The sequence below is a fragment of the Aptenodytes forsteri genome, unplaced genomic scaffold, assembly GCF_000699145.1.
Source record: "Aptenodytes forsteri isolate BGI_AS27 unplaced genomic scaffold, ASM69914v1 Scaffold336, whole genome shotgun sequence".
Lineage (NCBI taxonomy): Eukaryota > Metazoa > Chordata > Aves > Sphenisciformes > Spheniscidae > Aptenodytes > Aptenodytes forsteri.
In genome coordinates, this window is record NW_008794911.1 from 218,647 (window position 1) to 231,517 (window position 12,871).

The 12,871-nt window shown below is 37.7% G+C and overlaps 1 protein-coding gene across 3 annotated transcripts in view; it reads left to right on the plus strand.

Annotated features, from left to right (window-relative positions):
- The first annotated feature begins 1,145 nt into the window (after positions 1-1,145).
- The window catches only part of ARHGAP12 (Rho GTPase activating protein 12), a 76,466-nt gene continuing 64,740 nt past the window's right edge, over positions 1,146-12,871 (plus strand). For all 3 annotated transcript variants that reach the window (XM_009275155.2, XM_009275156.2, XM_009275158.2), the window contains exon 1: positions 1,146-1,881. In XM_009275155.2, coding sequence (XP_009273430.1) covers positions 1,213-1,881 — 669 coding nt within the window. In that variant the 5' untranslated portion in view covers positions 1,146-1,212. The remainder of the gene's footprint in view (positions 1,882-12,871) is intronic.

A 12,871-nucleotide genomic window follows, 5' to 3' on the forward strand; every position in this document is an offset into this window, starting at 1 on the left:
TGTGGTCAGTGTAAGTTGGCAAGACTGATGCTTATCCACTAATGAATTGTGACATTGATGCTACGTGATTAAATAGAGAGAACTTGTAGTTCATGGGTGCGGATACAATGGTGGTTGTCTGGATTATAAGATGCTAAAAGTTCTTTTCAAAATTTTCATGTATTACCCTTTCATTTATTATCCATTTTTGGTTTTGGTTCGTACTCCTGTTTCGTTATTGTTGGGGTTTTTGTTTGTGTTTTCTGTTTTAGCCCTTAAGCTTTTGGTTAGATCAGGTTTTCTGTAAGGTAAAAAAAGCTCTCTAAGAGCAAAGTAAATATGCAGAATTTAAACCACTGAAACCAAAGTATCTTGGAAACGTTAAATACTTTTATTTAGTACTACCATGGTTATAGATGAAATTCTATGTTGCAGTTATACTAGCAATTGAAGGAAATAAATAAAAGTGATTATACCACACGCTATATAGACAACAGCTAGATGCAGAGGCAACCTGATCTGCAGCCTCAGCCAGTATGGGTTGCGTAGCTCCCTAGTCATCTTCTCCTGTTAGGTGAAGGTTAGAAGGTTCTGTACAGTGTGCAGTGTACATGGATCAAGGACTGCCAGCCCATGCTGAACGTGATGACTGGGGTGTAGCATTAGAGAAAGATTTAAGGGATTTTGTAATGAATTTTGAGCACTCTGAAGGAACTATTGAACTTAAGAGGAATCAAAACAAGCAAATAATAACCTTCTCCTTTTGAATATTTTGGTTAAAACTAGTGTAGTAACACAGTTCCGTGAAGCAATTAAGCCCGTGTGTAAGCAAGAGATTGACTCGGACTAGTCCCCCCACCAAGCCCCTGATGATCAACATTATTTAGTAATAGAAACAACAGGCTTAATGAGCAACTTGGTAGCAGGAGGCTTGTGTGAATAGGAGAGTTAAATCGGTGATTAAGTTGTTCTGCTGACTTTCTGTTTTATCACTGAGAAAGGTACCTGAACATCCTGCATTTTTTCCATAAATTTATTAGTCTGAGGTTGACATAAATTGAATAGGCAGGGTTATTCTTGAAATTATTTTCCTCTGAAGTGCTCTTAGACAATTACTTTATTACATATATATGTTTTTTTCTTACAGCTCTGATTATTAACAGGAAAATAACACTTCTGAAACAGAATGTGGCTTACCTTTTGCCTGAAAAGGTGAAATCTTTCCAAATAGAAATGGCTGATAAAGGTGGGAAGATCCTTCCAGGACAGTTGTACATTGAAGTGGAGTACGACTATGAGTATGAGGCCAAAGACAAGAAAATTGTGATTAAGCAAGGGGAGAAATACATCTTAGTGAAAAAGACTAACGATGATTGGTGGCAAGTCAAAAGAGATGAAAATTCCAAACCCTTTTATGTGCCAGCACAGTATGTAAAGGAAATACCACGAAAAGCGCTGATGCCACCTGTTAAGCAAGCAAGCATGCTGCCAAATAACTCTTCGAAGCTGACACATGGATTACAGAGATCAACTGAAAATGTGAATAAGTCACCAGAGCTTTCTAGTTTTGGAAAATCTTCTCCAGTTCAAGTGTCTTGCTTAGTTCGAGATGCCAATCAAAATCTGGGACCGAACAATAGTCCTGGTCAAACTCTTGGTTTGAGTCTGGACCTTACCCAAAACAATGGAAAACTTAACAATGAATTGCAGTCTCCCAAGGTTTCTAATCAGTATAGAACCGTTTCCATGGGTCACTTCCCATGTCCAGAGTTCTTGGAAATAGAGAAGACCAGCTTTTTGCATGAACAATCTTGTGATTCAGCAGGAGAAGGCTCAGAAAAAATTCACCAGGATTCGGAGTCTGGAGATGAACTCAGTAGTAGCTCCACAGAACAAGTGCAGGTAAGATAAAAAATAGTCCCTGTAGATTTGTGTGTGTGTGTTTTTCTTTTGTTTCCTTATTGCCATAATTGCTTGCCACTGTTTTGAGATTTATTCCTAATAAATTCAGATTGTTTAAGTAAAAATGTCTTATCTCAGTATGAACTGGTTATTGAAGTCTAAACAGTTGATGTGTATAGCCCTATTCCTTGCAGAAATACTTTGCTTTGGGGATTAATTTCATTTACATTATCCTGTGATTGAATGTTACAGAAACGCTTTTGTTCTTTCTTTATTAAGATTGTTTTGAGATGACACTGAATTTGAGTTTATATTTTCTTCCAGAGGAAGGGAGCCTACTGCAATAACTCCTCGCTTCTTGGCTTGTTGAAATAATAGTGCTAGTTACTGTCAGCTTTTCCTAAGTATGTCTATAGATAGTCTATAGATAAGAACTGTAAATTGATGTATTGGTTGGTTTAATAGTTTAAAAATGGTACACTTAAGACTTACATGGAGTTTAATTTCTGGCTTGATTATTTTATTTGTAGACTCTTGTTGTAATGAGTCAGCCTTGCCAATTCTGCTTCTCTGCTTTACTCTGGATTAAAACTCAAAATATGTGAGTTTGTTAATTAGTATGGAAGAATCTCAGGAATGATGTACTCCCACTTCAGGCTAAAGCTAAGCATTGATGGCCTTTTTACTTAGTAAAGTGGTGTCTCTCACTTTTTAATTTTTTTTAACAGGCCTCCCCCACCCCCAACAAAAGATTAGCACTCTGACTTAGATAATCAGGTCACTTCTGGTACAGGTAACCAAGTTAATTACTCTATTTTAATCCAGGTTTGTTCTTGAACTGATGATGTATGTGTACATACACATAATTATGTATGTGTGTATATAGATAATTCCCCCACCTCACCCCCGCCCCAATCTTTCTGTAAGGAGATGTTAAATTATTTTAGAATTCTAAGGTTAGAAGCTCCCTAGTCTTGAACTTTCTTACTCTGTAATGTTGTTGCTTGGGTACAAACTGATCACTATAGCAAATCCCGCTTGCCAGCATGTATTCAGAGTACCAAAGGAACTCGCTCAGGTGTGGTATTCGAGTAAAAGTTGATGCTAACTTTAGAAATCAAAAGCTTATCATGGAGAGCTGTGAATCAGTACTTTGCTAATAAGACACAATTAAGACAAAGTTGGTTAGCTAATGAGTGAGTGTGGGAAGATCTTAAAGATCGATTGGGTATTTTATGTAGTCTTGAACTGTATGAGCTCATATATATATTGAAATACTCAGAATCAGTAGTTTTTCAATATCCTACTCTACTCTTGGCCTCGTTCTTGAAGTTCTCACTTATACAATGTGAAGATTGATCAGTTCTCTTGCACTTCTTTACAGAAGTGTCCTAGCTCACTGTAGTTGATATGAGCCACTTAGAACTTGGAAGGATAAAATAATTATTAGATATTTATTTTAGAAGTATGTGTAGTAGCCCATCTACTGCCATAGTAATCGATGGCCAAACAAATGAAAATACTAAGGAATGTTTAGAAAGTATATCCTACTTTAAATAGTTTACCACACTAAAGTTTATATTGTATGTTAAGACAGTTCCTTCTACTGTGTTGACTATAGTTTGATGCATCTCCTTCTCTAAAGTAGATGAAATTAATGTTACATGGGTGTCTTTTGACAAACAAGAAGAAATATGTGGCCCGCTGCTCAGTTTCCACTGGACTTTGTGACTGTTGATGCAGTGACACTTAGCCTTTTCACCTTTCTCCCTGCCCCCCCCCCCCCCCAAATACTTTAACACAAACCCCACCCTACTTTTATAATTGTGTTTATAAGTTTGGATTTGAGTGGGGCAGCTATGCACAGATTTGTAGACTTCACTGGGTTATGGAAGGTCTGAAGATGGGAGTTTTCACAGTGCTTAAAAGTTGCAAATCCTAAAAATACTGTATTTTGGCTGTGGAAAAAAGCATGGCAGTTTCTGACTGATGTTACTGACGAACTTGCCGTTATCGTGGTCTTGGGCAACAAGAATGCAGATACTCACTGTGTCTTATTTTAAAAATGAAGTAACTTAATCTCATCGTGTGCAATCACAAGCTCTTTAAATACAATGAAAATGTTTGACATTTAGTAGCCATAGGGATTAAAGCAGTAGTAGCACTGATGTCACCGTTAGCTCAGTCTAGATATTCAGAGTGCCAGCCTTCCCACTGGAACAGCCTCGCGTTTTTTTAGAATTCTTTCAATAATGAGCATTGTTTAGTAGAAATCAGCTGTGCAGAAATTAATGGCTCAGAAAGCTGTTTTTATTGCTCTTATTCTGTAGTCAGAACATCAAGTTCCCAGCTTTCATGCACAAACAGGATTTCACTTCACAAGACTGAATGTGGTTCTCCCTCCCCTACCTGCTGTGGAGTTCAGTTTTAGGCAGTCTGCATTATAATAAACTCTAAGCTACAGGTGTTTTCTCTTAAATTTGTAAGATTAGAAGCTAGAGTGACCTTAATACCTTTGTGTAGGTGATTTTTTGGTGGGGTTGAGGTGATAGTATTCAGCCCAAGCCCAACCTTCAGTGTGTTTTCAGTATCCCAAGTACAAATGTATGAGATGCAGAGGAATGCTTCTGTTATGAGATTCTTCTAAGAGGTGGTTACATTATTCCCTGAAGACTATCCAGTAATGAAGTGCAGGTTCTGCAGCTGTACAGTCTCGAGCTCATGGGCTTGCTGGCTGTGGAAATACTGGAAGATCCAGACTCTCCAAAGTACTGCATAAAGGAAGGATTTTTTAGCAGCTGAAATATTATATGAAATGAAGGATAGAGAGGTGACGGTGTGAGCAGAAGAATTTGCTAATGAAGATGTAAGCAAATGATCTGGTCAAGAGAAAGAAAGATAAGGACTGGGTAATGAATATTCTTGACATTTTATGCAAAGAAATTCCAACTATTGGATGCAGCTCTGGTGCATAAGGCATTATAAGAATCAGATGTTAGTTTATGGACTTGAACTGTAGGAAGGCTGGAGGTAATTAGAGGAAACAGGGCTTGAGAGGAAACAAGCTCCAGTTTAACTGGTGGAGACAGTAACTGCAGGTAGAATTGGAATTGAATGAAATGGTTCAGGAGTGCACAGCTGGGCATAAGAATCACTGACACGGTGGTGGTGCCTGAAGCCGTGAGAATCAATGAAATTCAATAAAATTTTAGGAAAATGATGTCAGGTGTGATGTCCTGATCCCACAGGAAGGGCAGAAAATACTCCTCGGTGAGGCCAGGGATTGGGGAAAAAGGAAAATTTCGAAAGAGGAGAATTCTGTAGCAGAAGACAGACAATACTTGAAAGAAGCAGATGGGAGTCCCAGCAGTGTGCGGTAGAGCCCTGAGTAATTGTTCTGAAGAAAAAAAAATTACACGTTTAGGCATGCCTAAACAGGAAAGAAGAGTTGAAGCAAAAGTGGAAGACATTCGAAGTGGTCTTGAAAAGGAGCTTTGGGCAGTGTTTGCAGGTAAAGTCTACTAATGAGTTTTGAGAGAGAAGGCATGCAGACAGGGAAAGAGTTGGGTAAGTTGAGAGATCATGTCAAGAATGGTTAGGTGTTACCTTTACGAGGATGATACTTTAGAATAAAATCATTACAGACAAATTAAAATCTGCTTTGAGCAATGCTAATGCATAACCTATGTGAAATAACTTTTTCTGTTGAGTGTTACCTCTTCTTCTGTCACAGGAGACATGGAATATATTTAAGAGTAAAATGCGTGCACTGTCTTAATGTTACTTTTTATGCTTATTAAAAGTTACTTTTAGTAGCAGGCTGGTTTTAATCATTATAAATATAGACAGTGACCTATTTGCAAAGATTGTTCTGTCTTTCATCCTCTTTAGTAATTGACTATTGCATAAACTGTGAAGCACTAAGGGGATTATCACTAGGATGGCTGTTTTGCTTTGACTAATTCTGAGTAGTAAAGATCTTGCAAAAAGATCTTTCTGTCTTACCTCTGCAATTTCCGTGGGATTGCTGTAATTTTTTTTAATGGAGAAAACAAATTTTTTTGTGTTTCTGTGGAAGATCTGAGAGCGTGTCTTCTGGAGATCTTAGCACTCTTGACTGTCACTTAGTTGAAAGACTGGTGGCAAATCGTTAGTGTTAGACTGCCTTGTTGGTCAAACATGAAACCTCTAAAATAAATGGCTATTACTGGTTTTGTGGGGCCCAGAATTAATTTGCTTCTATTATAAAAAATTTCACGCTATTTTTTTTTTATTTCATTCATTTGCCCAAGGAATAAATAATTTGACAGTATGAAGGAAGCACGCTATATACAAGAGGTTTTTTTTCTTAATGAAACTGAGCATGTTTGCAGATTCATGGTGGCATGTATAATGTAATATTTTTGAATTACATTTTAAGTACCATCTTTTTAATCTCTTAACTCCTTAAAATCAGCATTTGTTATTCTAATGATGTTAAATGCTGAAATATGCCTATTATAATGAGGTGAAGAATAACTTTCAATGACAAGGAACTAAAAGCTTTATAATTTAAGGAATCTTGTAAAACATTAAAACACTTTTTTTTTTGTAATTTCAGTAACTGCTGCTAGAACTTTGTAAGCAGCTTGAAATGTTTTCTGAGTTACATCAGTAACTCTGAACATTGTCTGTCCAGAACCTTTAAGGAACATTTTTCCTGGCTTTTTCTTTTTTCCTACCCAGTGACAAGAAGTCTGGATAGTTTCACTTTACAGTGATGCTGTTTGTGATCAGCTCTGTCTCAGTATTTTTAATATGTAAGTCAGCTAGCAGATAGTTGTCCCTCTCGTCTGAGTGAGTAATTCTGGATTTAGGTGCCCTAGAATGAGAAGGCGCTGTGTCCCACTAACACCGCCTACAGCCCGTATGCTCCTCTGAACTTTGCTGCTGCAAATCAGATTGACCGTCTTTAATATTGTGGGGTTTTTTTTCATCTGTGTGAGGCAATTGTTGAAAAATCATAACCTGGGAGACAAGTTGGTTTTAGTTGACTGGCTTGTTCTAATACTGGTGTCTGAATGCTCAGCTGAGTAAGCTACAGATCTGCTTAGTACATGCAGTTTCATGTGCTTTCAGAATTGAAATAAACATCTAAAGCACTGTTAAAATTCTGCAAGTGCTAACACAGTCTTTTGACTTTTCACCCCTATTTACCTTAATTTCATGCAGAAAATGGTAAAGTGGAACTTCCAAGGCATCACCTTACATTAATAAACCTGTGCCTTTCATCCTGGTAGAACTACTTACTAGTTCAAATGAAGCTCAAGCTGCAGTGCTTAAGGAATAACAGTCATAATATAGAATTGATTTTTCTTTTTTTCATCTAGAAAAGTGTAATTTCTAGTGTGCAATAGGAGTTCTGGTGCCTGCTGTCCCACCTGCCTTTTCTTTCGAAGTAGTGCAAAATACCACCCTCAGCAGGGGTGACGGCAGAATCTTTATGGATGGTGGAGTAAATGCTTAAACAGAAAAGCAGCCCTAGGAAAAGGAACGGGTGTTTTGTCTGACTGCTGCCTAAACTGAAAGCAGCTGGAGATACCGGGGACTTGGTTGTTCTCCGTTGGCAGTCCTGTTGGTTTTAAGTCGGGAACCTCCAGACATAGAAGAAGCTTAAATTGCTTTGTAATAAACAAAAACCCATTTGACAATATTTGATCATATCTTCTTCTTGCACATAACTGAATATAAACAATTGCATTTGGTATGTCTTTACCTAGTTACTATCAGGGCAGTTGTTTAATATTGCAGTGCTTGTCTATGGAATAAATGTGCTGTTATTTTGTAGAATTCTAAAGAAAGTAACATTTGTTTCACAGCAGTGTGACAAAAGGATAGGGAACGTATGACTAGGTAGAATAAAATGCAGAACACTTTTTTTCTTTTTTTAGGCAGCTCTCTCTGGAATAGTAGACATTTGTGCTTAAAAAAAGGAAAGTAAAATCTATGCGTATCTAGTACCCAAACAGCTGATAGTTCTCTGACGTACCTTGCCAGATATGTTTGGTTTAAAAACGATAGAGAGAAATGCGTTTTGCCCTTATGTGGGGTTTGTTCTAATGCTAAAGGACAATACTTTTGGACAAAACAATCTTACAGCATAGTAAGAATTGAAGATTTTCAAGACTTTTGTGATGGTGAGTAATTGGGCAACATGGTGTTAGATTACATTTATAAATTTTGAATTTGGTCTATCTTAATACGGCTTCTGAGCTAGTTCTTGGGAAAGACAGTAACTTTTTAGTAGCTTGTTCTATGAACGTGCTAGGTTAATGCAGAGAAGCAATCAAACAAGCATGGAGAATGTCAGTAGCAGGAAATGGAGCAAAACAGAAATGCAGAACTCTAATTCCATGGTATTTCTGTATTTTAAATAGCGTGCAGTTGCCAGCCTCTCTCATCTTGAAAAGGAGATAATAGTGCTGAAAATAGCATAGAAGAGGTGAAAAGTATGAGCAGAGACATGGAATAGTTCCTGTGTGAAGGCTTTGCAAAAACCTTACATGCTCGTGGGTGCACACTTAGTACTGTATACAGAGGACTTCTGATTTTTAGGTTGGTGTTGTAATTATTGATGCTGAAATGGCTGAGAGGTTGTTGAGAAGTAAAGCAACCTTAACTTTGCGTTTTTTTTCCCCTCTCTTTCAACAGTTTTTATCTGCTTGTCCTGTCTTTTCTTTTGTAAACTCTTTTGACAGAGACTTAGAGCTTGTGTACAATGATGCTCTGAGGACTGGCATAGGTGTTTGGAATCTATATTTCAATTAATTCTAGTTCTCGGTCTGATAAAACAGTTTTGTAAATGAAAGCTAAAAGTTGAGCTGTCTGAATGAATTGAGCTTATTGCTTATATTGGGTTTTGATGTTACATTATCTAGCTTCAACTTCTGTTTGTAATCAAATTCATGATTAGAACTTACTGGCTCCTATCTTAAACCTGAAATTATGTATTATGTTTTGAATTTAATTAACATAGTTTTAATTGTTCCTTTTTTTTAATGGTTTGTCTGAGGCTTCTGGATGATCTTCGGATCATCCAGTTAAATTAAGTAGCTTTGCTGTGTTCTGTTTAAACGCAGTGCTGAAGAGCAGAGTTTGATGTAAGTTTCCTGGTGGTGTCTAGCGTACGCAGTTGCCATCTTTCTCTTGCTTTTGTGGATTATTGTTCAGTTGAATCACTTTGCTGCCCTAGTTACCACCTGGCTCTACAAATATTTATTGCCAGTGCAGCACTGAGATGGAGTGGTGCTGGCTTAAGCGGTATTGTGATCAAGTATGTCAATAGCCCATACATACTCCTTTATTGCAACCTGAATAGTCATAAATAGTCTAGTGTGCAGTCTGCAGATCTGATGGATTGGAGGACACACTTGCCTTTTTAGTGTCACTGATGTGATGGGACTTCTTCAACAAAGGTGCTAGTGTAAAGAAATATTCTAATAAAATATTATGTCTGATAAAAACAAAAATACTGTTAACAAACTTTCTGGACTCTCAACTGGTTGTTCAACGTATCTGAGTGTTGTATACACATTTCTTTTCTAGACAGCTTGACGGATTGCCAGGATATTGTTTAGAAATGATTCATGCTACAAAAGAAACTTCATACCATGTTGCACATAACCATTGTTTGTTCTTTAAGTATTTAGAAGAAGCTTCATCCTGCGGTAAAAGTGTTGTAACATTAAATATGAGGTTCTTGAGCGACTTTGATTTGATTGCTTTTCCTGTTGAAATTGAATAAAGGTGCTTCCCCCCACCGCTGATGATCTATCAACATGCTTGGCATCAGCCATATCAATTCCTGGTTATCTGCATCCAATTCAAAGAGCTAATAGATGGCTGTCATGCATAACTGCCTTGTGCTTTAGACACAGGGGACTATATATATGTGTGTATGAATATATATACATATATTCTGTATATATATATAATTAGATATATAAAGATATAAAAAAATCAGGGGCCACTGTTCTGTTTCTTGATAGCACTTTGATCTTGATTTGCACCTCATATAGTGCAACTACCAACTTTAAACTCCTTCACAAAAACTTCATGAGATGTACTCATCAGTATTGTCCTTTTTTTTTTTTTTTTTTAAATTTCCCAAATAAGTCCATTTGTCCTGGCTGTGACTTTGTCCTTATCCTCCCTCCCAGGTGCTGTACTCTAACTTTTAAAGGCATCTTCATGCTACCCTAAGGCCCTGTACTTTTCATGCCATAATGTGTTACTCCTTAGTGCTCACACCCACAAGCTATGCCAGAGGACTTCATTGCTTCCTCCCAGGCGTGCTTTTCACAGCCGGGCTCTGTGGCTGCCTTGCTTTAGGTGGGTTGCTGGAGGCTGAGCTCCCCGGCGAAGAGGCAGTGTGGCCCTGCCACTAGCCCAGCTGTTACGCAGCATTGTCCTTCCAACCCTTCGCTCATCGCTCATTCACTCGCCGAGCTCTGCCGCTCGCGCTTGTGCCCGTGGCAGATCCTAATCGGTCATCCACAGCAGCCTTCGCAGTAACAAGCTACAGCCTTCAGCTTTACTTGCTTTCCTTCCTCTTGCCTTTGCCAACCTGAAGGGTTATGTTCTTCATGTGACTGCCTGAGAAGAGAGGACATTTAGGGTGAGGGAAGTAAAACTTGAGAGATATTTATTGTTATTCTTCCATGCTCTTTTCACAAGGAGAGACCTGTCTCAGTTCCTTTTCTTCCCAAGTTTGAGAGCAATTGTTTCTATAGCAGGTTGTGGGCTGTGATGCACCAAGGTGTAAATTTTCCTTTAAGTTTGTTTACTTTTCAGTTAACTGTATGTGTAAAAAACTGTATTGCATCCCTTTTTGCTCTTTCCTAGTTCATAAGTTGCTATTGTAACCATCAGTTGAGCAAAACTTGATATGTGCTTGTGTTTGACTTTTTTTTTTTCTTTCTTTTATAGAAAACCAGAAAAACCCAAATCCCAAGTGCTTTGCTAAAATCTAGCTCTAAACTCTTTTATTCGTTTCTTGCTTTGTAAAGCTCTACAGCCTCAGCAGATTTTTGTCCAAACTTATGGTGTGGTCATACCCCATACGGCATTTGTGCTGGCTGTAAGGCAGAGTGCTTTCTAGCTGTTGCATGTCTTTGGCATGCTGTTTATTTAAAAAAATAAAGAGAATGTTGTGGGGTAAGAGGATGTTACACTGACAATGTCTTTCTTTGCAACTGACTTTCTGAGGAAAGCTTTTGACTGTAGCTTGAAGGGCTGTATTTAAATACTGTGTCTACAGGTGGTCTCAGGAATTCCATATCCTTATCCTGCTCTCACTTCATCTGCTCGCAGTGCCTCCTTACTGTCTGTCCAGAAACTGCTGCTTTGCTTCACTATTATTATGTTGAACTGTGATTTGAGCAGTGAGGACCAGGCTTCTGTGGTGTCCTTGGTATGGTTGGATCTGGGCTTGAGTGCAGCCTCAGAATTGTTGTAAAGTAAATAAAATTCCACAAATACTAAATCTTTTTATATCTTAACTGTCACCTGAAAAAAAATGCTGGTTTAATGTATAATTTTATTGAAGTAAAGTGGTAGTTGCAGACTTACTTTATTTTAACATCTGTTTGAATGATGAAACGTAAAATTAAGTGACAAAAGTATACTTACGTACTCTGGATACTGAATTGCAGAAGTAGCTGTTCTTGAAAATGAAAGAAATTCTTGCTAGTGTAAGGAAAATAAAGAGGAAGAAAGTGCAGAAATGCATGGCTGGGTGTTTCATGCTTTCTGTCCTGAAACTGTGCGCCAACAAACTGTCTGCAAGTAGAGAGAAACAGACTAAGAAATACAGTCAAAGGATAAATATGTCTATTTTTAGTTGTTGTAGGGGGAAAAAAAAAAGCAACCTGGTTGAGATTCCCATGAGAATTTTATTGCTTTGCTTAGTTCTGCTGTAAGCAGTACATATAGCCTGTTGCTGAGTATTTCTGGGATTTTGAGATAGTCTTTAACAGTACAATTGTGTACTTGCCTTTAGCATTTAAAAAAACCCCTTGAAAGTGATCTTAAAAAAATCTCTAACTTCTTGAAGTTAGGCACGGTGGGTTGGATGTATTTCTAAAAATATTCATCCTGCTATTCGGTACACTTTTGCAAAACGGAATCACGATATTAAAATTAGAGTGATTGTAGCCTATTCTAGCTCAGTTAAAAGTTGAGAATTAGAAAATATCTTAGCAGCACCGTGGCATAATTACTTATAGGCTTTTCTGTGTGGTCTTAAACAGCTACTGAAGGAAGTACTCCTACTTTGCTCAAGTTTTGAAATAACTCTTACATAAAAGCGCCAACTACTAACACTTTTGTTTATCCTATTAGATGGACAGAATTTCTCTGTTCATCTTAAGGAACAGAATTTTAAACTGAAGTCTTGACTTATTGTTGTGTGTATATGTCTTGTCTGGCATGAGACTTGGCTTTCTACTTTATCCTTCATTACCAGAAAAATGTTATGCATGATGTAATAGTAGATGTTCTTTGTCTTAAGTCATTAAAATACATGAGTTTGAGGGGGTTCAAGCAGCCCTAACAAAATGTCAAAGTTTTGATTGTGTGCTGGAGCATGTATATTGCGGAGGCAGCGTCTTCTGAATTTAGGACTTGTGACATTTTTTCTTAATCCTTCGTATCTGCCTCCCCTCCAATATAAATGATGGATGCTAATATATGTGGGATTTTTATGGTTTATTTGGAAACTTTAACATGCAAACTAAACAGCTGAGTAGGTATGTATGCTGGAGGTGACAATACATAAACAGCCAGCTTCTGGTCCTGTTAAAAATCATAGAATCATTAAGGTTGGAAGAGACCTCTAAGATCATCGAGTCCAACCGTCAACCCAACACCACCATGCCCACTAAACCATGTCCCTAAGCGCCTCATCTACATGTCTTTTAAATACCTCCAGGGATGGTGACTCAACCACTTC